The sequence below is a fragment of the Gavia stellata genome, chromosome 17 (assembly GCF_030936135.1).
Source record: "Gavia stellata isolate bGavSte3 chromosome 17, bGavSte3.hap2, whole genome shotgun sequence".
NCBI classification, from domain to species: Eukaryota; Metazoa; Chordata; class Aves; order Gaviiformes; family Gaviidae; genus Gavia; species Gavia stellata.
In genome coordinates this window covers 20,347,957-20,371,773 of record NC_082610.1, presented here as the reverse complement: position 1 = coordinate 20,371,773, position 23,817 = coordinate 20,347,957, and the positions used below count along the sequence as shown (strand labels likewise).

At 47.3% G+C, this 23,817-nt stretch overlaps 1 protein-coding gene across 1 annotated transcript in view; it reads left to right on the top strand.

Annotated features, from left to right (window-relative positions):
- The window catches only part of CRACR2B (calcium release activated channel regulator 2B), a 49,342-nt gene that overhangs the window by 11,026 nt on the left and 14,499 nt on the right, over positions 1–23,817 (top strand). The window contains exons 2-10 of the mRNA XM_059825766.1: positions 9,937–10,192; positions 11,686–11,797; positions 15,352–15,523; positions 17,750–17,896; positions 18,203–18,293; positions 18,424–18,516; positions 21,663–21,850; positions 22,544–22,615; positions 23,039–23,093. Coding sequence (XP_059681749.1) covers positions 9,980–10,192; positions 11,686–11,797; positions 15,352–15,523; positions 17,750–17,896; positions 18,203–18,293; positions 18,424–18,516; positions 21,663–21,850; positions 22,544–22,615; positions 23,039–23,093 — 1,143 coding nt within the window. The 5' untranslated portion in view covers positions 9,937–9,979. The remainder of the gene's footprint in view (positions 1–9,936; positions 10,193–11,685; positions 11,798–15,351; positions 15,524–17,749; positions 17,897–18,202; positions 18,294–18,423; positions 18,517–21,662; positions 21,851–22,543; positions 22,616–23,038; positions 23,094–23,817) is intronic.

Genomic DNA, 23,817 nt, shown 5'->3' with positions numbered 1-23,817 from the left:
AAGGCTATGGATTTTTGTTTGTATGAGGTTGATCTCAAGGTCAAGGATCTTGATCAACGAAGATAAGGCTCTTGCCCCGCTTCTGTGAACTTACACCTGCGGTACTCCAAGTGTGACGGGATTGTCGCAGGATTTTTAGCCTTTGCGCAGAGAGGGCACTGAAGCAGCTGAGGAAACCTTGCAGCTGGCCAGGAGGGACTTGAGCTCCGGACAGCGGGTGGCTGTTGGGAAATTTAATCAAGAAATGACAGAACAAGATTGGGAGCCAACTAGAGGCAGCAGCTACCACCTTTCTCGTTCAGCATCTCGAGGTTGCGTGGCAGAGAGATCATCTGCCACAAAGCTAACCCCAGTTGTTTCCCTCTTACAGCAGAGGGGAGAACTAGTGAGAGGATGCCTGGAGAGGGTGACTGACTTAGAGTGAGTCTGCTGGACGAGCGTGCATAGGTAACGGCAGCCCCGGAGGGTTCCTGCTGAGGTCAGACAAGGTGCGGAGCTGTCGGAGAGAGATTCAGCTTCTTCTTGGAAAGGAAAATCTTTGTTCTGGTATTACATAGACAGCTAGAATCTGAGGACTCAAAGGGAGGTCCGAGTTGAGTTCGGCACCCAAGTTATGGGTCTGATGGCAGTGATAGTGTGGGAAGAAGCCTGACCTTTGTTTGTTGGAGCACCAAGTCCAGTTCATAGGACTGTCCTTGGTGAAAATGCAGCAAATTCTGTGGTCCTTTTGGGGGAAGATTCCATGTACTTTGAGAGTGGTTCCTGCTGATGAGAAAGCAGCCTCTATTCACGCTGAGGAACGGCCAGGCTGAACCAGCACCATGTCTCCAACAGCAGCTAATGGCAGATACCCTCATCTTCCAGCATAAATGTGTAACGATACTTTCCTAGTACACTCTTTTGGCTGTTTGTGGCTCAGAAAATTTTCACCGAAACAGATATTTTGTGTAATAGTCCTTTACGGACAAACTCAGGGAAGAAAAAACCAGCCACTTCTGCAGCCCGTGAATGCCTGTGACATCCTCAGCATCCCATGTCAGCGACTCCCACGCTTTAATGGTTTGCAGCGAAGTGCTTCCTCCTGTTTGATGTGCAACTGCCACCACCCAGTTTTATCTGAGGCTCCTGGATTCTTTTCTTAAAGAAGACAGCAACTGGGGACAATTCTTCATTATCTCTGCCATTCGGGAACTGGTTACACAGCCAACTCCACAAAACCCAAATTTTTGTGTTTGAAGCTCTGTGTATGCGTTGGAACCTTTCGTCCACTTATTCAATAAATGGCTGTTTCTGCATAGTATAATTTTGCCCTTGAAGTACTTCAGGGACACTGACGGAGTGTGTCTAGCTCTCCACCAGCACAGGACTGAGGGATGCCTCCTTTCAGCATGAATTTTCTCTGCAGGGCACCAAGTGTGGTTGCATTCCCGAGGGCGGAGGAAGAGCCTTGTGTACCGGTTGCTCTGCTGCTCTCCGGGTGTGAAGGGAGTCTCCACAGCCGTATTTCTGCTGACGTGTCCTTGCTGAGCTGCAGCAGCCAAGGTGGTGCTCGTCATGTGGCGAGTGTTCCTGGATGACATCTTAGCTGTTCAATAATTAGTGGCATGAGCCCAGCAGAAGCGCGCTGACTTCTGGTCGTTGTCTCTGGTACAACCTGCTCTGCACGCAAGTGCTTCCTTTGCCGAAGAGGCTGGTAAGGCAGGAGGAAATTGCCGGCGACGTTCAATTAAACAAGCTGAGGAGCTGCCCTGGATTTATGTAATTTTCTGTAAAGAATATTTGAAGAGCTTTGAATTCCAGCTTAGATGTGGAGCTTGCCTTCCTTATGGGGTGTCCCTGCCTGCCGCACCAGCCCTTGGAATGGAGGAGTAGAGGAGAGCAGGGATCTCCTTTGCCTTTGCTCCCAGTGCTCGGTGTTCACTTTGAATCAAAAATGATCCAGCGTGTCTGATGTCAAGTGCCAAGTTCTCTCTCTCCTCTCCTCCTTTTCCCACATCTGGGCTGGCAAAGAAAGTCTACCTGCCTTGCCAGTAGGTATCACCAGCAGAGCAGAGCACTTATTCTGCGGTCAACATGCTTGGTGTTACGCAGGCGTGATTTACCTACCGATTGCTGAACACAAAGCAGCATCCACCTTCAACTTCACAATGCTGTTAGCAGTGTTCAGCTAACGTGAATAAAGGCTGCGTTATCTCTTTGCAGCTAAAATATCCTGTCTTTCTCAATTATTTTCTTGAGCGGATTGCCTCTGTCCTCTAACAACCGCATATTTACGGTAGAACGTTAACAGCAGTGGCATCAGCGGGAAACGCGATACTGCTCAGAGCTTTTTCTACTTGACTAAGTGAATGATATTTACTTACTTCTGGCTAACCATGTCCTTTGTGGATGTGCAGCATGATCTCCAGCCTATGGAAATCCAATGAATTCTTCTTCTTGAAGCCAAAGGGTACCTACCATATTGTTGGGTTTTCCCTTCCATATAAGATGAATCCTTCTGTTGGATTGTATGAGATGTTGCAATGTTCTGTTCTGTCTCTTTAAAAGAAAAAGTTTCAGGAAACCTGTAAGCCTTTATAAAGTGAAGGAATTTATAAAAATGAGTTGTTTTTAAACTAGCTGTTGCTATTTGTCATGTCTTATTGCAGGTGTGCTCTTTATTTTCTGAAAAATCAGCTGTGTGCTAGTTATAGTGACAGATCCAAGGCCATTAGCTGTTTATGGAAAAAATGTGGTTTGGATTTTGTTTTTAATTGCTGAGAATTAACTCTTGGCCCAAATATTGTTAGAGGAAAAACTGATGCTTTCTCTCTCCACTCCCCAAGCAAAACAACCCAACAAAGCCAAAACCCCGATTAGCAGGAGCGGTTCCAGAGCAAACACGCGCCCTCGGTGTTTGCAGTGCCAACGCTGTGACGCGGTGCCAGCGTGAGGGAGCTGCGAAGTGTCGCTGGCTTGCGATGGGCATAGCTGGGGAACGGCGTGTGGGTGTGATGGAGGATTTGTGGCAATTTCAGAGGGAAAGAATATTGTTCTGGTATGTTGGGGATACCTGTCTGTGTTGAAGACTTATTATATTGATGGTTCTTGGCACGTGTTGGTGCTTTCTGTTCTCCTGTTGAATCGGGAAGCATCAGTGAGTGCAGTTGTAAGGAGTTTATTTGTTCACCTCTTAAATAAAAAAAGAGAACTGTTTCCAATCTCAAGTCGCTTGCAGATAGGAGCATAGAGTCTGCATCAAACAAGTTTCTCCATGGCAAGTTTTTTTAGAAAGATCAAGAAGTTGGTATAAGTCATAAAGACGCATTCCTCTTTGATAAACTTCGGTGAGGGAAACGGTGAATTACAGCAGAGCACCTTTTTTAAGATGCTATTCAGAATGACGGAGCCCCGTGCAGCTATCTGTGTTTCTGGGATATACCTCTGTAACGTTCTGGCATATCCCGTGATGAAGTCATCCATCGATATTGCAGCGTGGGTTAGCTCAGGGCTATCAAACTGGGCTAATCTCCTGCTGAGTAAACAACACAAAGGTTCCTGGATTCATTCCTGTTTCCTTAAAGGGACACAATCAAGTGCAGGCAATTAAAAGAGAGAGAGAGTGAGTGAAGTGTAGCTCTAGATATTATACCTGATTTCAGGCTCTCTGCCCAGGGTGTGTATGGGATTTCTTAGGTTTTTTTAAAGAAAAAAACCCTCGCAAAACAATTGATGTTTTTCCAATTTTTCAGTGTATTTCTTTTCCTGACATTCCCTTTGGGAAGGGAGAACCCAACAACCACCCAAACAAATTCCAAACAATGGAAACAAATTTCCTAGAGAAGGGAAAGAGCAAAATTCACTTTGAACAAAGTACACTGAGAAATAACTCTCTTTCTTTCTGCTCTTCTCCCAGCCTTTTCAGGCACCGTGGCAGAGCCTTTTCAAACAATTTCCACCAAACGGGTGCCCAGTTCCTCCGAGCAGCTTTTGGAAATTCAGCCTATGTGGAAGCCAGTTTGACGCGGGGGTCAGTGTCGTTCCCTGGCAAGACCTCTTCCTTCACCTCGTCAGATTTGTACGGCTGTAATTTTGTCAATGCATTTAGAATATGGGCTTTTTGCATGCAGCGAGGATAATAACTGTAAATATCTGCATTTGATCACTGAATCTCACAGCAGTATAAAATCTGGGATGTGTAGGTGTGACTGTGTCCTACAAGGAACACTTTTGATAGTAATTATTGGCTTTCAAAACATTGGGAGACAAAGGAAGGTAGAACAAACAGAGCAAGTGGCATATGTTTGATATAAAAAACCCGGTCTCATCCAACGTACGCATCAAGGGTGTGATCAATGCACACCTAAACACCCAGTGAATTCCTTCCTTTGAGGTTGTAAGACTCTCTTTCTGCACGGGGAGTAGAAAGAAAAGGGTGTGTGTTCTTCTGACGTGTTTAAATAAATGGTTTAAATATTTAGCTTTAGTATGGGGGTGTTTTTGTTGTTTCTAATAATGTTGTCTTAGGCAGAGGTACAGGAGGATGTCTTTTGGGAAAACGTCCCAGCGAGTATCCGAGCACTTTGGTTTGTGGTACACCTTGGATACCTACTATGTACCTGTAACAATTCTTCTTTAATATTCTTTTCTACCTCCATGTGACCAAAAATTCAGTGGTACAGGAAAGCAAAAACCCGCTTTCCCTTATAGTTCTGTGGGACCCAAACACTGGACTTGCTCTCTAATCCTGGGTAAGCCACTTAGCCAGTTGTGCTTAGTTCTTCCTCCTTCGTTAACTGTTGATTCATTGTCTTCCATTGGGGCAGGACTGGTAGGAAAGCTGTGTATTCAGTGCGTGTACAATGCCGTGCGGTGACTGGGGTCATCTGAGGACCAGCTGTGGAAAATTTGGTTGTGCTCCCCACTTTCCTTTCCTCCTTGTCATCAGGCTGTGGAAAAAAAAAACCAACCCAAAGCTGTCATGTGCACACACGGTGGTCACGGACACATAGATAAGGGCTTGGCTGTTGATTGCATTTTAGCCGTGACTTTTCTTTACCTTTTTAACACTGCTTACTGCTACAGCAAGAAGCTTTCCGAGACAATAAAGGGGAAACCGTGACCCTGTAACGCTACCTTGAAAGTAGTATCTCCCCTTTCCAGGGAGAGCACCTTGGGTCTGTTCTTCTGTTTGTTGAAGTTTGCGGTTTCTTCAAGTTACGTGTTTGAGTTTTTCATTCTTCAGTTTTCAGGCTTTGAAACTATTTTGATGCTTGAGTTTCACATGTAATTATCAGCCTCCAGGAACCGAGTCTTAAAATAAAGTGCCAGCTGTCACAAGCATCAGAATCAAATTGGAGGAGCTGACAATCTATAAACATAGGCAGGTGACGTGACTTACCCAGGGCCATATGGCAAGCTGAGTCAGGATTAAAATTCAGGTCTTGTGATTTCCCCCAAGAATGCCATGCCCATGGGATCTGGCTAACTTTCTGGCACAGCTTTGCACAGGACAAACTGCAGTTTATGCCTGAGGTGCTTAGAATAGGCAGGTAAGACTGGTCTGTGTTACCTCTGTGTAGAAATGCAAGACCTGGTGTTAACCGTCTTTACTGGCAGTTGAATTTCCCAGTCTGTGCTGTGTCTGAGAAGATCTACATTTGCTTTCCAGGCTCTGGGAAAGTTGTCTTGCAGGAGCAGGTGAATTTTTGCTTGTTGGGCCCCAGCACACACCGTGGCAGGAGATATCTGGTGTAATCCATAGGTCCTGAAGCCTGGCTTTCTCTCGAGCTCCGTATCGGGTTGTTCAGATGTTGGACACTGCCCAAATCTGGACTGTGCAGTATCAGAGCTGACTTTGGGCACAGGCAGCTAAACCCCTGGGGTGGGGGAAGAGGGGGCTGCGGAAGAACATTACACACCGAGGCTGGCCGGGGCGATTGGAGCCCATTGGTGCCCCCGTGTCCCTGGCACTTCCATCTTCCTGGTAGATCTCCCAGGTCCTGGGAGAAGAGTTTTTGGTCTCTGCCATGGTTCCTAGATGTGAAGGTGTCAGGAAGCACTTGTCTGAGCTGAAGCTGGGACTCCGTCTCTTGTGGAGTGGGTGCTGGTCAAACCATGTACCCAGAAAACTGGAATAGTCCCGTGAAGCTTTGTCAGCACCCGCTGATTGCAGCAGGCACCTCGTTTCTATCAGCATGTTCATGTGAACGGTGAATGTTTTCATACGGATTCAAAGGAAGGCTGGACAAGTGTCTTGGAAGAGGAGGGAGGAACCATGTGGCTCAGGAATTGCTCCAGGCTGACAGTGGCTAGACGCTGGCAGATGTCTTCAGGGAAGCCTTCTCTGTGCTTGCCTTGCTGCTACTCTTCCTTCACCAGCTATTCATGGCCACTGTTGAGGGCAGGATGCTGGGCTAGACGAACTGTGCTGTGACCCATTGCGGATGTTCTCATGATGGAAATCAACCACCAAAGATACAGAGATTGTCCTGACTCCAGGCTAGGTGTGGAAATTAATTCTTAACTGACGCTGACTCAATGACTACCTTGTCCTGCCATAAGAGATCTGGAAAAATTAATCCTGTCAGGAAGTTTTGGTAACGACCCCTGGCTTTGTCACTGGAGGTGGCTTGGCTACATCTCACTGGGGGAGCCTGGCAGGCTGGCCTGACCAAAAACATTAGATGCCCATACCTATCATCTCCTCTGTCTTCTCCACTTGTGTCAGGCAAGTATGGCTCTTCCCAAGCCGATCTTTCTGCACCCAAGCCAGCTCTGCTGGCCTCACTTTTGGGTACCAGTCCCCAGTTTTAGTACTCTAATGACCTCAGCCTCTTTCAAAGTTGTCCTTCAGTGATGTTCTGTATCTTGCTGATGAAGCTGCTTCCCCAGTAGTTTGCAGTGATGATCTGTAACTGGGGAATGTATGACAGCACTTGTTAGCGTGAGATCTGCTTTGTGCCTCATCTGCGTTTATACCATGCAGTGCTCTTACAAACGAGGATGGAGATGAAGAACTTCTCAGTCAAAAGCCTCTGGGAGAGAAGTCCATCAGAGCTGCAGTGTATTTTGCTTACTGGGGCTCTCTCTTACTTGCTGCTTTTTTCCCCTACAAGGACTGTCTCACCATTGACAGAGGCACATCTGGCTTGAAGCCACTTGAAGCAGCTTGAACAAGAGACTCTGCACTCAGAACATTGAATTAATGGGCTTGATCTTTTACATGTGAGTGAAATCCTTTTCAGACTTTTGTCCATGTCAGGCTCCCAGCTCTTCTAATTAAGAGGCTTTTAGCTCAGCCAGTGTTTGGGAGCTGCAGTACAGCTGGGCTTTTGATAAAATGAGGAGATGCTAGAGGTAGGGATGTAACGGGTCCGATTTCAGCTTGCAAAGATGTCTCCGAGAGAGAACGGAACATCCTCCTCATACAACCTTTTGTTTGCTGCAGCAGAGCTGGGGAGACGCCGTCTGCATGGGCTGCTCTGGCTTTTGAAATAGAAACGATGAAGCTCCTAACAAGAAAGCAAGATCTTCTTTACTCCTGGGGACCTCAGAGTCTCTTAGGCAGCTAGAGGGATGTTTCAGAAAATGTTTTTCTTATTTGCACTTTTTCTTATTGTGGCTGTTTTCTGCAATCTCGTCGTGGCTCTCGCTTTGAACTCCCGTATCATTTTCTCCCCTGCTGCCGCCTGTGCTCACCGTCTGGTACAGGGTGCTGCTTTGCTGAGACTGTGTCTTCACGGAAGGAAAGGGTCTGGCAAAAAGCTTCAGCAAGCTGGCCTGTAGCAGCCAGTAATTATCATTCATCAGTGGGGCTATGTGATTCCTCAGCGTAATCACCTGTAAAATCTATGCAGCATAAGATATTTGGGTCGTCTACTTTTTTTTTTTTTCTTCTTTCAAGGCCAGCTTTGCAACTTTTACTTGAATATGAAAAGTAAGCTGGGGTTCTTTCCGACTTCTTTACTACTAACAGGTACAGACTTGCCATCAGAAGCAAGCTGACTGTCCAGCTAATGGATGGAATCAAGCTTTATTCTCCAAATTTTGCTGTGATGGCTCCATAACAGAAAAAAAGGCTTGGTAGGAGGGTTTGTTCGAAAAAGAACAAGAGAGAAAGACAATCCCTGCCTTCTCACTTTTCATGCTGCCTTCTCTCCTTCCCTCTGCAGTATTCCCCAAAGCTTGTGTCCAGCTCCATGTCCATTGCTTGCCAGGAATGTCTACTTGACTAAAACCATATCATAGTACCCATTTATAGGTAGCTTTCTGCAGAGTTTCAAATAAATATCTTCTCAAGTGATGCTAAGTGGAGGTGCCCTGAAAAACCACTGATTTGAAAGGGGGAGTGAAGCGTTCTGCTTGTTCTTTGAAGCAGAACCACCCTCTGGCTCACGAACCAGCAGTAATAAATGGAGTCAAATAGCGTGGTGCATAATTGCCGCCTTCTTTTGTGTCAGCTTCGTATAGTTCTCGCACGTGACATTCTTCCCGGCCATCGTGCTCTTTATCCTCCCATTGTACTAAGAGTGCAAACAGAATTAACTTGTTTGTTATCACGGCATCTGTATGTGGCTTTTAATTTCTTGGAGATTAAAAAAAAAAACAACGCAACCCTCAAGCCCTCTTTGTCTAGTACTGTTTAAATCTGCTCTCAGCCTGCTTGCACGGCTCGCTTCTGCCCTGCAATGCAGAACACAGATCTGCAGAAGGAGAAGTCTAAAGCAATCAGTGTGACAAGGCTTAAAAAATCGGTGGTGTTGCTGAAGAAAAGCTGTCTGGAGGGTGTTACGTGGCATCAGTAGGTTGGAAGGTGGCTTGGGGTAGGGATGTATTGTACGCATCTTTACAATCACGGTGCTGTGCTTAAAGGGGTGCTCTCATTCCTAGCCTTTTTGGTTTAGGTACTTGTAAGTAATGGGAATTATTTTCTTTGGCCTCTGAAACGTCTCCATAGTTGTGTGGTTTCCTTCCTATAACGGTGAACATTTCAGATTAAAATTCTGTTTGGCAGCTTAAGAGCTCTCAAAACAGAGGCTGGGAGGGAAGGGGGGCAGGAGTGCCCAGCTTATTAAATTTTTCCTGGTGTAGGAATTGTCTGACCTTTTTTTTTTTTTTTTTTTTGAGCTGTAATAACATGAAAGGAGATGGAGTTACTCTTTGGGAAGTGTTAAGAAAACGTCAGAGGTGGAAGGCCAGCCAGGGGACCTGGGCAGGAGAGGGCTGGGAGAGACATTCCTTCTTCTCTTTCCTCCATCACTTGCACAGATCTTCCTCCTCTCTGCCTTCATCCCACTCTGGGTTCTTGCAGTTGTGATGCCAGTTTGGTGTTCAAAGGCAGCGCAGAAAAGCGACAGGAGGAGGAACAGCACATGTTACTACCAAAGGAACCAAGACCAGAGAGAAGCATCCTGGTTAGGGCACCCAGGGAGCTGTGCGAGAGCTGGGAGCTGGCCCCGCTCGCCGTGTTTGAGCCCCCTGTCTCGGCTCACGGGACTATCACCGTGCTCCCATGCAGATTTACCTGCATGCTTTAATATTCCCTTCCCATCCTCTCATCTCCCCTGAAACCTTCCCTTGGCACCTGGCTTTCACCAGCAGAGAACTCTGACTGCCCTGTGGGGCTGAGCCGGAGGAGGAGAGACGGCGAAACAGCATCCTTGCTCAGTGCAGGGCCTGGAGCCCATCACAGTGTGGAGGGTTGTGGCCGTGTGGTAGGCTTGGTGACACCCATGTTGTGTACGGTGTGTACCTACATATGGTGTGTACCTACGTATGGTGTGTACCTCTGACGCAAACTCTCTGCACACTGCCTGTCTTCCCCCCCACCCTCGGTAACAAATACGGATGGTGAATATTGTTCTTTCCAACCAACAAGGCACATAACTAGATGATGTGTGGGGTGGAAGTGGAGGGTCATGTTTGACTGGGATTTCTCTGTTTCCTGCCCCACAGCTCTTCCGTTTGCCCGTGCCCTGGGGGAAAAGACTTTGAGAAGATGGAGAACCAGAGGGGAGCGTTCTTGGGATACGTCCGCTGGGAAGGAGAAGAGGAAGGGGATGAGGAGGATGGGGTGGCTCCCGGTGCTTCTCCTTCCAGACAAATGAGCGAATTGGAAGATGTGCAGGTGGAGATGCTCGAGAAGGCAAGGGAGCTCTTCCAGCTGTGTGACAAGGACGAGAAGGGTTTTATCACCAAGGTGGACATGCAGGTGAGGGAAAAAAAATCCTCCCCCTTTCCTGGGAGGAGCTGTCAAGTCATGGGTGGCGGAAGAGGGGAGCGTGTGGCATGTGTTTACTTCTGGCAAGCGTGGGTGTGCACGTGGGCTCTGTCTCATTCAGATTTCTGGGAGCCAAATTCTGCCACAGCTGGCTGCTAGGAACTGAAAATCCCAGGAGGCTCTTGGTTCTCCAGGGAATTCCTGGGACAAGTGGGACTGTAATTCCAAATTTTTAAGGAATGCATAAAATAAAAAAAAAATAAATTGCAGCAGTTCCTACAAACATTAAGCATGCAGTGGATGGGAAATCTGGGGGAAAAAATATTTGGTTTAATTTAAAAAAGCAAGAAAACCCAACATGTTCCCCCTCCCCCAAAAAACCCCAGTCAACAACGGAAAAAAATCCACCAACCTCGTAACAAAAAAAGCTGTATAACTTTTTTGTCTCAATCATAGGTAAAGCCTGACCTCAAAAACTCACTTTAGGCCTGAACTATAACTTTGCTCTAGAATAACGTGTTTTGCTGTTCTCTGTTAAAACCAGTATTTGTTAACGGAATTTCTATAGTTCTTTGTGAGTTTTGTTTCAACGGTTTATCAGGAAGGTTACATACGGATTGTTTATCTTCTGTCTCATCTCTCCTACCATCTATAATTAACACTTGTCAGGTCCATGCTGGTTTAATTATTGACTCATTTTGTTTTGGGTTGTGTGATGCCTGATTTTCTAGAGTTATATTAATAAGTATTTATTAAGCTTTTACCTAAAGCTGGACGTTTAACGGACAGTAATGAGGTTTTAGTCTACACCTCTTGTTATTTGGAAGCTTCTTTGGGTGCCCCTTCACGCTAGGTGATCTACACGTGTGTTATGAAGGGAAATCTCTCTGCTCCTTGTCTGTGCTGTGGGAACAGTGATACGGTCCCAAGAGGCAGAAGATGACAGAAGAAAGCTAACTCTTATGGACTCAACGTTTTGTTTGAGCTGCAAGATTTCCTGCAAGAGCTGAGAACTGAATCTAGACACCCGTAAGGCTGTCCTCCCTCTCTGGCCAAAGAGATGGAGCTGGTTCCTTGCCCACAGAGAGCTCTCTTGGGAGCAGCGGTGGTCACAGGAGGCTGGCAGTGCCCCGGGGGGGACAGCCACCTTTGGGCAAGACTGGAGGGAGGCAGACGGTGAACTAGAGGCAGTGGTTCTGAAGTGGGGGAGGAAGAGGGTTGAGCTCCCTCCAAAGAAAATAACCCAAAGTTCCCTCTCTGCAGTCCTGGTTGAATCATCCAGTAATGGAAAGCAGTATCAGTGGGTCCAAACAGGCATTTGTGTCATCCCTCAGCTGTACTGGCAGGCTGTCGCATCCCGGCCGGGATGCAGTGCTGAAAGGGCACATCGCTGTGGGCCAAAGCTGAGGACGGCAGGGACAGGAGCTAGTCACAGGGAAGACTTGAGTCATGTCTTAATTTTGTTCATTCTTTTGTCTCTGCAGCGGCTCCAGAGTGAACTCCCCCTAACCCTTGAACAGCTGGAAACTGTTTTTCACAGCTTGGAACAGAACAATAACGGGTACCTGACGCCTGTGGAGTTCAGCATGGGACTAGGTAAGGACTGCACAGAGGCAGAGGAAGGGAAAAAAATCCACCCGTGCCACAATGTTTTACGTTGATAAGAAAGTGCAGTGGTTCTGCTGAAGCTGTACCAGCTATACAGGGCAATGCTCCATACTTCTGTGGATATCCTCGGAGAAGGTGTGTGTGCAATGCCGCTATCCCCCTTCCCGAGGCTTTCTGTTGCCTTCTTCCACAACTGGTACCCGCCTACCTGGTAGAGCCAGCTTCTGAACATCTGCTGGAGATGGTACGTGCTGCAGCCTGTATCTGGGCACGTGATCCACATTTGTTCATCTGGATAAGGAACCTTGTTGGATGAGGGGACAGAAATATGCCTCTTGGCAACTGTCTCCAGCTGGTTTATTCAGTGCTGTTCAAGGATATTAGTAGGAGTCCTGTCAGTAGGGTAGCACACTGGCAAATGAGCTTTTGTTTTCCTCTTACTGTTGCCTTTTCCAAACACTAGGACAATGCTAATCCTATACCAGAGTCATCATCCAGCACAAGCAGCGCAAGAGGTGTTAAGGAGGAGGAACCACCATAGAACTAATAACCTTTGTGGGTGCTTTGTTGCCGTAGCTGGTTGTAAGCTGTCAGAAAATCTGCACCCTGTTAGCACCTTCCTTGGACATGTAGATGTGTTCATGGGATCAGGTCAAAGCAAGCAAACACAGATGGTCTAGGGTTTTCAGAAGTGATTGAGGAGGCTCTTGGGTTGCAGTGTCCTGACTGCTCAGACTGTGGTTGTTCATGGCTTTCTCACAACTCGGAGAGGGGGGGGGTGTCTTTTTGGTGCTTCAATCTGAATGGCCAGAAACAGCCAGCCCTGAAAGGAGAAGCTGTAAAGATTTCCTCAGAGTTAACATGGAAAGCTGTGGCTTGGGGCAGCCTGTTCTGGGAATGTGTGAACCCACTGAGTGCCTGCTTCTGCCTTGTGTCCCTGCCTGCGGGGGCGAAGCCTTGTTGGCTGGTTCTGCTGCCTTTGCCAGAAACAAGAGTCATCTCGGGAGCGTGGGCTTTCCTGCCCAGCGCTGTGTAGAACGTGAATGGGTGCCATTTGGGCACCTTGGCATCCACAGTGCCTTCTGTGTTATGGCCCCTCACTCCAAGAAGGACATTGAGGTGCTGGAGCGTGTCCAGAGAAGGGCGACGAAGCTGGTGAGGGGTCTGGAGCACAAGTCTGATGAGGAGCGGCTGAGGGAGCTGGGGTTGTTCAGTCTGGAGAAGAGGAGGCTGAGGGGAGACCTCATTGCTTTCTACAACTACCTGAAAGGGGGTTGTGGTGAGGTGGGTGTTGGTCTCTTCTCCCAAGTGACAAGTGATAGGACAAGAGTAAACGGCCTCAAGTTGCACCAGGGGAGGTTCAGGCTGGATATTAGGAAAAATTTCTTTACCAAGAGAGTGGTGAAGCACTGGAAGAGGCTGCCCAGGGAGGTGGTGGAGTCACCATCCCTGGAGGTGTTCAAGGAACATGTGGACGTGGCACTGTGGGACATGGTTGAGTGGGCATGGTGGTGTTAGTTGACAGTTGGACTTGATGATCTTACAGGTCTTTTCCAACCTTAATGATTCTGTGATTCTGTGTGATTCTGTGACTTGGTTATTCCCAAATCTCATTGTTTGAGGCATTTGTCCCAGCCATAGCCACAGATAGACATCATGAGGGTACCTGCCTCAGTGCCATTGCTGGCAGAGGTAGGCAAGATTTCTCTTTGTGTCAGCCACCAGTTGTCAGGTACTGCCCTGTCTTGGCAGCCTGGCTCCATGGGACTTGACAGGACAAGGGGAAATGGCCTCAAGTTGCGCCAGGGGAGGTTTAGGCTGGATATTAGGAAGAAGTTCTTTCCTGAGAGAGTGGTGAAGCACTGGAAGAGGCTGCCCAGGGAGGTGGTGGAGTCACCATCCCTGGAGGTGTTCAAGGAACGTGTGGCCGTGGCACTGCGGGACATGGTTGAGTGGGCATGGTGGGGTTGGGGTGATGGTTGGACTTGATGATCTTACAGGTCTTTTCCAACCATTGTGATTCTGTGACTTGCTCCAGTCTAGGCAAAACACTTCATTTCTGCATTTCTTTTCTTTGTGGTTGTTCTTTGTGTCTGGCTTCATTGAAATCCTTTTCAGACTTTGGCCCTAACTCAAGAGTTTGGCCTGGCATATTGCTGTCTGCCTTCTGGAGTGTGCAGGGGGGAAATCAAGGGAAGCGGTTCAAGCTGCAATCAAGTCTGCTTCTTGAGAGGGCTCCTTGCATGGCCTCTGAGAGGTTACAGGGTGCATCTGCACAACTGACAAAAGTGCATCTATTTAAAATGTTCAATTTAAAGCAATCCAAGATCCTTCTAGGATGTCAAAACAATCTTCAGATCATTCTCTATGTCAATTTTCCCAGCTGTAAAAGAGAGATAATGAAAGATAATGATTCTTTCTTCAAAGCAGACATACAAAGTGCCTAACTTAAGCCCATCTCCTTAATTAACTGTCCAAGCCTCAGGTTTTAAGCTGAGTGGGGCCTGTATCTCCACCCTGCAGGTTTTTTTTTACAGCACATTTTAAGAGCAGGAGAGAAGCGGCTAGGTTCTGGACATACGGAGCTAAGAAGTGGTCGAGTTAAGTGACTTGAAGTACACAAATAGTGGATATTTTTGCCTTTAGAGCAGCTTCACGTTCTCATCCGTGCTCTGAACATCGCTGGCTCCTCGCCCTGTAGCTGGGATGTCATTTCTGCCTTTTGAACCAAGCAGATATGTTTTGGAAAGGAAGAGTAGCTGCTAATGGAGGTCTGACCTCTGTATACAGGATGGGGGCCTGCGTTTCGGATAGGATTGCTTGATTTGTTTGTTTCAGAAGAATTTGTTCCCAGCACCAGTATTTGTCACATGCCTTGCATAGCATGAAGTTCTCATGGCATTAGTGTCTCAGCATGAAACAGGATCCAGATAGCTGGAAGCCATCCGTACGTGGGATGGGGCAGGAGGGGGTGTTCGGACGGTAAGTTCATTTTGTTCGGACACTCTACGCATCCCTAGCGAGAGGCAGTCCTTGTCCCATAGCACTTGAATCAGAACAAATGTAGCATGTAAGAAGGGAAGGGTGATGATCTCCTCCTCAATTTTTTTAAGCTGGGGAACTGAGGCATGGTGCTATTCAGTGCCGGGCTTGCAGTGCCAGAGGGGAGCTTGTGGGATCACTGGCAACCGAGCCCACAGTGCCGCTCCATGGGAGTGAGGTGACCTAACGCCGCATGCCTCACATGCTGAGAATCCAAGGCCGTGGGTGGTAGATCATCTTCGTGCAGATGTGAGCAGAGCCCTAACAGCCTGTGGTTGGGCTGGGAGCCAGTTTGAGTCTCAGCGTTGCAGACTGGACGTTGACATCACTCAGGACGTCAGAAAGAAGGCTTTTTACTGTCCAGGAGCTGTACTCTACAACCAGCAGCGTGCAGGCAGCTTCTCATGGAGCTCTGTCAGGCTGCCTTTTAAATAGCAGCTTACTAAATGACATCCAATTTGACTTTCTTTATTCTTCTTCTTCCCTTCTCCTTCCACCAGGAAAGTTAGTAGGGATTGAACTGTGTCAAGGGGCCAGGAGAATGGATCACTCCAGACACGAGGAGACCTTTGAGTCAGGCTGGTCAGATGACTTGGACCCGGCAGATGATGATGAAGAGAAACGATTCTGTTCCATGATGGAGCAGCTCGGAGCAGCCCGCATGTTTGAAGAGTAAGTAGAGGAGTCAGATGGCATTACTTCTACCCTGTTTTGGTCTTGCAATACCAAAACTTCAAAGTACCAGCAAAGAATAAAGAGGTGAACTGAGTTGCTTGCTCTCTCAAGCACTGCTTGGGCTTTCTGTACTGCTGTCTTGGGTTTTCATATGCTTGGTAACAAGCGCAGCAAAGTCTGGGTTTTCTCATCAGTTTACAATTACTTTTAGCGCAGCGCTTTTTGCAAAGAGTTTCCCAAACTAGAGTTCATACCACAGCTGTAAAATGTAGCAGTTGGTGGTGTGGAAGCCCATCTGCACGCAGCAAATGAAAAGCAGCATGTGAGGGTTAGACGAGGTAAAGGAGGATGAGTGTGCTGTCTATTCCAAAATGGTGTTTGACTGTTCACATATGTTCAGACAATCTTAGTTCTAAGAGTCTCTGTGAAAGATCTGTGCTCAGGAGGCTGTTTGGGACTGGGCTGATCTTGAAGAGTGTGAAAGGCTAAACTGGGCAAGGGATGCTCACCTCAGCTTTGAAATTTGAGATTAATGCCCTTGTATGTGGCCCCAGCACAGTCTTGCTGGCCCCAGTGTCAACCAGCCTTTTTTTAGGGCCTTCCCAAACGAAGCATTATGCATAACCGGTTCTTACCGATGCACATCTGCTGGGGCTGGGGTGCCCAACAGCATCGGTGGCAGCCCCTTTTTTTCAGGCATCGTAGTCCAACCGTGTTGCCAGTTTGCAGGGAACAGCCCAGGTAGGGGCAGGAGACGGGCAGGATTGGAGACAGAAGCTGAGAGTGAAGGAGTTTGCTGCTTTCAGAGCTGCATCTGTCAAGAAACAGATTTTTTTTTTTTTTTTTTTTGGTCTCATTTGCATTGTGATGCGAAGCACCTGCATGTTTCTTTTAATGCTAAACAACTCCTGTCTGGAAAAATTCTGGAAAGCTGTTATGCCTCAAATAATGGAATGACACTGTGAAAGGCCATATTACTGTTCTAGAAAAATATAATTCTGCTTTGAGAAGCATCAAGTCTTAAAGTGGAATTATCCTTTATTTGATTTTGACCACTTACTTGCAGTTTTATGCAATGAGTTCAGTAGCTACTTCATGTCATGCCTTTGTGCCAAGCCAGCTGTTGTAAAGAAGTAATATAAAACAGAAGCTAATTGGGGTCGGAGCAGGAATCTGAACGATCTTTGCTGTTTTTGCTAGAAAGAAATGGCTTTGTTTATTAACAGGACTCAGTATGTTCTGTTATCTAAACCACAAAGTTTTGATGAAGTGCTAGTAACTTTATCAACTTGGGACAGAAAAAGGAGGCTATCATGCAGTGGTGACAGGGGGAATCAAGAGCTTTTTGGTTGTTTTTTTGCTTGTTTGTTTTTTTCACAAAGAATATTAAGGGAGACAAATACATAGACAAAGAAAAATATCTATTTGGATAATGTCTATAGGTTTAATTCTTCTGTACCTTTCAAGGCAGTTCCTCCGAAGTACTTCATGGATTTAAAAAAAAAAGAAAAATAATAATAATAAGTAGCTCTTCCCCAAAAAGAAGCATGAAGTAATGTCTGCAGGCATATAAGACTCTTTAGGAAAGAGTAGGTTTATAAGTGCTGTGTTCAAGTTGCGATGAATTAAATGCCAAAGCCGTGTAATCATTATTGCAGGTTCAGAAAAAGAAGACTTCGGGTTTCCGGGGCTTCCTCCACTATTACCCTGATGTGACACCTGGGCAAATTTGCTTCTTTTGTTTGTGCTTCAGTTTCCAAACCTGTAAAATAAATAAATAACAAGGACAGTAGCATCCACCAGTACGGTCCTGGTGTGAGAACAACACCCGTGTGATGTGTGCTAAAAGCCCTGACCTATAACAGTTTGCTGCGTGACCATGGCTTACAGCAAATTTGCTGAATGTTCATCTCCCCGAGTCTTGGTTTAGACACCGAATGTGTTGTTGCTGAATACTTGAAAAATAATCGTTCCAGGTTTTCTTCCTAGATGACTTTTCTTTTACTCGTTCAGATGACTTCCTTTATTTTAACCTCGCAGTAGATCTCACTCCACATGCATGCCCCATCACTGTCCACCTTCCCTCTTTGCTATGATGGTGTAATGGAGGTCATCGCAGGAGAAGGGCAGTTTGTCCCGAGTGCACATTGGAGTTGGAATGACAGTCCGTAAGATGATACAGAAACTCATTTGCTTTCCTTCTCTCTTGTATGCTTGCTCCAGTCCGCGTGAGATTCGGGAGCTCTGGGCTCGGCTACGAAAGGAGCGTCCGGAGCTCTTATCCAATTTTGAAGAGTTTCTGTTGCGTGTTTCATCATACATAAGGGAAGTGAATCATGAGAAGGAGTCTATGGAACAGGCATTGAAGCGGTAAGGAGAACATCATGGTCATTTGCTGTCAGGAACCAGCTGATGCTTGGGTGCTGCCTCAAAGGCAAGGAGAGACTGGGTTACATGACGCAGAGATTTTTCTTGCTGTAATAAAGTTACTCTTTATCTTGATCTGATCCCCATGGGTTTGTTTTGCATCAGTGCCCACCCATAACATTTAGTCTGGTTAAAATCCCACTCAATGCCACACAGCTGTCAGTGGGAATCTGTTTCCACCCTCCTCTCCTGTTTTCTTTCTGTATTCTCTTTCTCTCTCCTGACCCGTGTGCACCCTGCCTTTTGTAGGAAGGAGACAGACCATGACCGAGAAGTCAGGTGCCTTTATGAAGAAATGGAGCAACAGATCAAAGCAGAAAGGGAGAGGCTGCTCTGCCAGGTACCTCATGTCTCTTGGCTAAAGTCAGACTTTCCTTGGTCTGAAGCAGAGGTGGTGGCTCATCTGGCCACGGAACAGCTCTTGCCATGCTGGGTGTTGTGTGCACAGCTGTGTATCTTTACCTCTGCAGGAAGCACTGAGACATGACAGGAGTAACCTGCTCCAGAAGGAACTGCGCAGCAAAGAGCAGGAGCTGGAGAAAATCCTCTACCGCCAGAAGAAGGTAACAGGACCCAAATCCCTTCTAAAGAAGCATGTTCCCTTCTACTGTCTTTCTGCTAAGGCCTTTTCTGTCTGAGAGTGGTTTTCATCTGCTGAGGGTTGGTACTAGCTAATCTGGTACTAGCTAGTCTAGTTCTCTCCTGTCTCTGAAGATGTTGAAGTGGTTTGTCAAGTGATTGCTTTGTCTTCAATGGTAATGTCTTCCTGTGAATGTTTTGTCCATCCATTTTCTTATACGCTTTGTTTTCTCTTGGCACAATCTTCCTATCAGTTGTACAATAACTATTTGACAAGGAAGACGGGGTAAAAATTTGGAAGTTGTGAGTTTGGAGCCTTTTGTGGTGTGTAAGAAAGCTCTGTGTGGACATACAAGAGCCAAATTTCTCTGGTTTGTTTTTTCTGGCTGCTCCAAAATAACTCAGAGTGAACAGTTCTGTGACGCTTAGAGCTGTACGTACTGTATGTTTGCATTTCAGCACCTAATGACGTACTGATTAATCAGTCACAGAAAAGATCAAAGCTGAAACTTTCCTTTAGCCTGCCATCCCTGGCATGGACGCTTGTACGGGATGGTCCATTCTGGATGTCGTCTTCCTTTTTGTCTGAAGAACTGAGACATGACCTCCACGGAAACAAGTCATGGGAGGTACCTGTAAGATGCTGGTGACTGGGGGCATCCAAGTTGGATACCTAGCTGTGATGTGGATGAAACAGCACTTCTCTGAAATCATCAGCTCATTGTGCAGCAGCTGGAAAAGCCAGCAAAACTTAGGTGCCATCAGGAAGGATATTGAGAATAAGATCGAGGATGTAATTTTCCTGCTGCCCACACCCTTGCTGTGCCTCAGTTGGTGTGTGTTGTTCTGGTCTCCTCTAACTCCACTGTGTCCTTCTTGAGTATGAAGGTGCAGATAACTAATACGATTAAGAAAACGGAGCATCTGCCTTAGGAAGAGAAACTAGGAAAGCTTAGACTTGATTTTGGAGAGGAGGAGACTGAGGGACAAGATATAAGTGAGCTTTATGGACTCAGGAAGGTGGTGGATAAGGTCCACATAGAACTGTTATTCCCTAAATCCTGCAACAGTAGAGGTGAGGGACGGTCAGTGAGACCGGGATGAATTTGATTTAGAAGAACACACTTCCTTACATAGAGATTGGTGCTGGATTTTTTTGCCACAGGAGGCAGGCAGTATCAGTAGTTCAAAAACAGATTGAACAAACAAATGGACAACAGGTTTGTAAATGTTTATTGAAAGGAGGAATAGTCAGGGATGTGGCCTCTAACATTCTTAGGCCAGGGACCATAGGTGCTGGGGGTGTATGAGGGGAATGGACCATTTTTAGGTGTCCAGGCATGCTCTTCCTAGCTAGCATCTCCTCTTGCTATGGGTCATAGGCAGAGTACTGGGCTACACGGACACTTATTCTTACTCGAAGGGACATTCTGTGATTTCTGATGCTCTTAGCTTAATACAAGCCTCAGATTTATGTGGATAATCAGGTCCCTCTTGTGGCGTAAGCCCAGTATTGTGATCACGCTATTCTATGGTATCGCTTCCAAGTACAGACAACACAAACGAGAGAGTTGTGTGTGATGGAGACTTCTTAGGGAGGGGCAGATGCTTTAAGTAAAGCTTGTCCGCTGGCTTAGTGAAAGATCCAAAGGCTGTGGGCAGCGGTTCCTGTTTCTTAGTCTCAACTCCATCGCTCAGCATATGTGGTCATGCTCAAATTTTCCCTGATGTCCTAAGGACTGGAAGTCTCCAGACAACGCTGGGCGCTTGTAGCCTCAGCGGGGAGAGATGTGGGGCTTGCGTTTCAAGGAACCTAGGGAAGGTCAGCTCTGTTCACTCCTGCTCGTGACTCTTGTATGCGTGTGCTGGCAGAGAGCAGGGTAGCAAAAAAAAAAGCACTTTATCTTGTGCTGCAGTGTGCTCCTTTACTTTCCCTTTGAGAGTCTATCTAAAGGTGCAGAAAAGGCAGGCTGAAGGTATAAATGGGTTTCCACAGGAGTCCCTGCTCTGTGAGATCACATCTCTCTGTGTCCCTGCCTAACTTTCTGGCAAGAAGTTGTCACATGTGGTATTTAAAGGGGCTAACCTTGGCTCTGTGCTCAAAACTTTTGGGAACTTTTAGGAAATGTGATCTCCTGTCCTGTATTCTGCTTGTGCTGCTGTCTCTAACGCAACCACCTAGCTTTGAACCCTGGGGAGGCTGACTCTGCCACCTACCACATTGGTCAGAAGTGGTTCCTGGTGCTCCCCTCTGGTTGCGAGCATGGATTGTATCATTTTATTTTGGGACTGGAAGTTCTCAGATGGTTACCACAATTTCTGCATAGCACCGGCTTCAGCAGAGGGCCCTGGTTAAGCTGGTACGGTTGGCTAGATACTGAAGCGTCAGTATGATCCTCCTCGAGATGCCCTACTTGTCATCTGAGATGGGTGGGTTTGACTGCGGCATCTGTCTTTGACTCTTTCCCAGACTACACCAGCCATTTGTGAGGAATCACGTCACTGCTTGAGTACACGACGGCAGTCTTTGAACTTCCCAAATCAGGCTTGTTAGTTGTGCTGGGGTCTTGTGCTGTCTAGAGTGCAACTGTGCCCCGCTGGCATTTAAACAACATCTCCAGCCTAAGGTTCTGTCTCCAACAGTAGTAAAGGCCGCCCAATCACTTGACTTTCTAAGTGTGGTGTGAGATACCCCTAGCACCTCCGTATATCCCCTTTCAGCTGCCGTGGGCTCAGGAAGCCCTCAAACTAGAGGATGCATTTCAACAACTGTGCTTAATAAGTCCTGACAGACATACCCCTGCTTCTGCCCAATTTTTTCCAGTCCTCCTTTGATCCTCATTTGCACTCTGATTTCTACGGTGCCTGATAGCAGCAAGCTCCTCGCGCTTCCCCAGCTATGCCTGACTGATCACATTGTTTGCTCCTCAGTGCTGGCACGATGAGAAATAATTGCTTCCAATTCACCTTCTCGATGCCACTGGTGGTCCTGTAGACTTAAGTTGTGTTTACCTCCCTTCCACCTCTTTGTGTACATCTGCTTTTTCAGCCTGTTTTTACAGACATGATTGTAGCACAAAACCCTTCCTCTCTATGTTGAACCCCTCCTCCTCCTCCTCTCCCATTGCAGCTGGAACATCAGCTACAATCTCTGAACTCAGAGCAGCTGGAGACCCGTGTGCAGAACGAAAGGCTCCGGCACCTGAATGAAAACCTTCTGGAAGAGCTGGAGAAAAGCAAATGGGAGCTGGAGGCGGTGAAGGGGCAATTGCAGAAGCTCCAGAAAGCGGCCCAGCTTGAGCAAGAGCAGAAGGACAGGTGGGAGCGGGCAGGGAAGGGGGTGTCAGGGCAGGGACCCAGGCAGAGGAGGAAGGGTAGGCAAGTAGTTACGGAATAAGGATCTCTAATTAGGAGCCTTGGCCTCATCAGAGGATTGCCTGTCTCTTCTTGAGAAAAAGAAGTAACGTCCCAGTGGTCTCACGGGCCTAAACAGGGAGTGAGACTGCCACCTCCCGCCTTCCTTTAGTGGGAAAGGAATATGTTCATTGATGTTTGGCTAGAAAAGCACTGTAAAAAAAATACAGATGTTTCTCAGCCTAAAGGAGGCTGCTGCTTCTCCATGTATTTTCCAGTTCACCATCACCTCTATAGAGTCCCTACAGATCCTCTTCTAATCACTTGTGTTCCTGTTTCTGGGCTTAATCTAATAATATTTAGCTGAAACATTGGGGTGTTTCAGATCCAGACGGCTGTGAGCATCCTTCCCGTCTCTAGCAGCTGAGGAAACTGGAGTGTGAAAGGAGAAAATGGGTCGCCTGCCCTCACGTTAGAGGAGAGTGGGAGAGCTGGGGTACAACCCAGCCATGGGAAGGGCAGTGCTGCTTCCTCTGAATCCTCCCAGGGGAGGGCAGGCCCTTACCTTTGAGAATACCATGAGTGACCCTGAGAAAGGGATCTTTGTATTTCCTCTCCCATTAACTTATTTCCCCTTTTAAAATCCCCTTCGCCCAGGGATGTGTTCAGAGTCTCCAAGAACATGCAGAAAGAGAAGCAAAGCCTCCTTCGGCAGCTGGAGCTCCTCAGGTAAGAACAGGGCTGGGGGGAGATGCTGAGCTCTTGTGCACGTAAGGGGCTGAGGTCTCAGCACTGCGCTCGTTTCTCCCACAGAAAGCTACGGGAGTGTATTCAAGCAGCGCTCAGGCACTGCTTGTTTTTCTAGGTCCAGACAGAGTTGTGCGACCTGGCCAGCTCTGGCAGAGTACTGCTGTGTTCTTTTGCCACGTAATCCCTCCACTGGAGGGATTTAGTCTTTCCTGCTGGCTAAGGGGACCATGTGGAGCCCATTACCTGAGCTGGGATACATGGAAATCCCAACATGTCTGGCAATAAATAACATCTTTATCTGTGTCCCAAGCTCCCTTTCTCTCCTAGCTTTCAAACGTTGGTCTTTACTCCGTTTTTTATGAGTGCTTCATTGTGTCTCTCCTGTCTCTTCCTTTGGAACAGAGAGATGAACAAGAAACTTCGAGATGAGCGAGATGCTTTTGAAGCCAAGAAGCTGGTTAGTCTAAGAAAGAAAATCCTAATTCCCAACCACCCTCCTTTCATCTGCTGCTGTTGCTGTCACCACTCGGGGGCCTGTCACTTCCACGGGGGACAATGACCTGAGCTCACCAGGCCTGGCGTGGTGTTTAATACAGACTTCGCAGCACCTCTCTGCCCGTGCTAGAGACGAGCTCTGCTGGTTGCTGTTGCCAACTGCCCGGGTTTAACCCAAGGCGCGTTGCTTGTGACTGTCACGCAGCCCCGGGCAGCGCCGCGGTGGGTGCTGTCTGCTGCGCACGTGGGTTCTATGCGTTGTGACAGGTACTGGGCAATGTGCAAGGAGGGGAGTGAAGCTGGATGCATCCCTGGAGCTGGGGGGTGAGGAAGAAGATGGATTCCCAGATGTGCTGCTGGCTGACTGGGGGTTGGAGGGGCATGGGAGGGTTTTGGAGTTTCTCTGACCACTTGGGTTTGTAGCAGATGTTTTCAGATGTTCCTCTGGGGCAGCTCCCCATTCCTGTGAACTCTGCTGGGGTGGAGGTGCAGCAGTGAGCCTTGTGCCGTAGGGCTAGGAGAAGGCAGGGGACCTCTTTGACATCTGGAACAGTCAACTCCGTCTCTGGCCTTTCCCAGTCTCCAAGATAAGTATGAATATGTGATCTATTTTTAATTCTTATTATTTTTTTCATGAAAAAGTCTCTTTGTGTTCCCAAATGTCACTGGCAAGGCTGCTCTGTGCT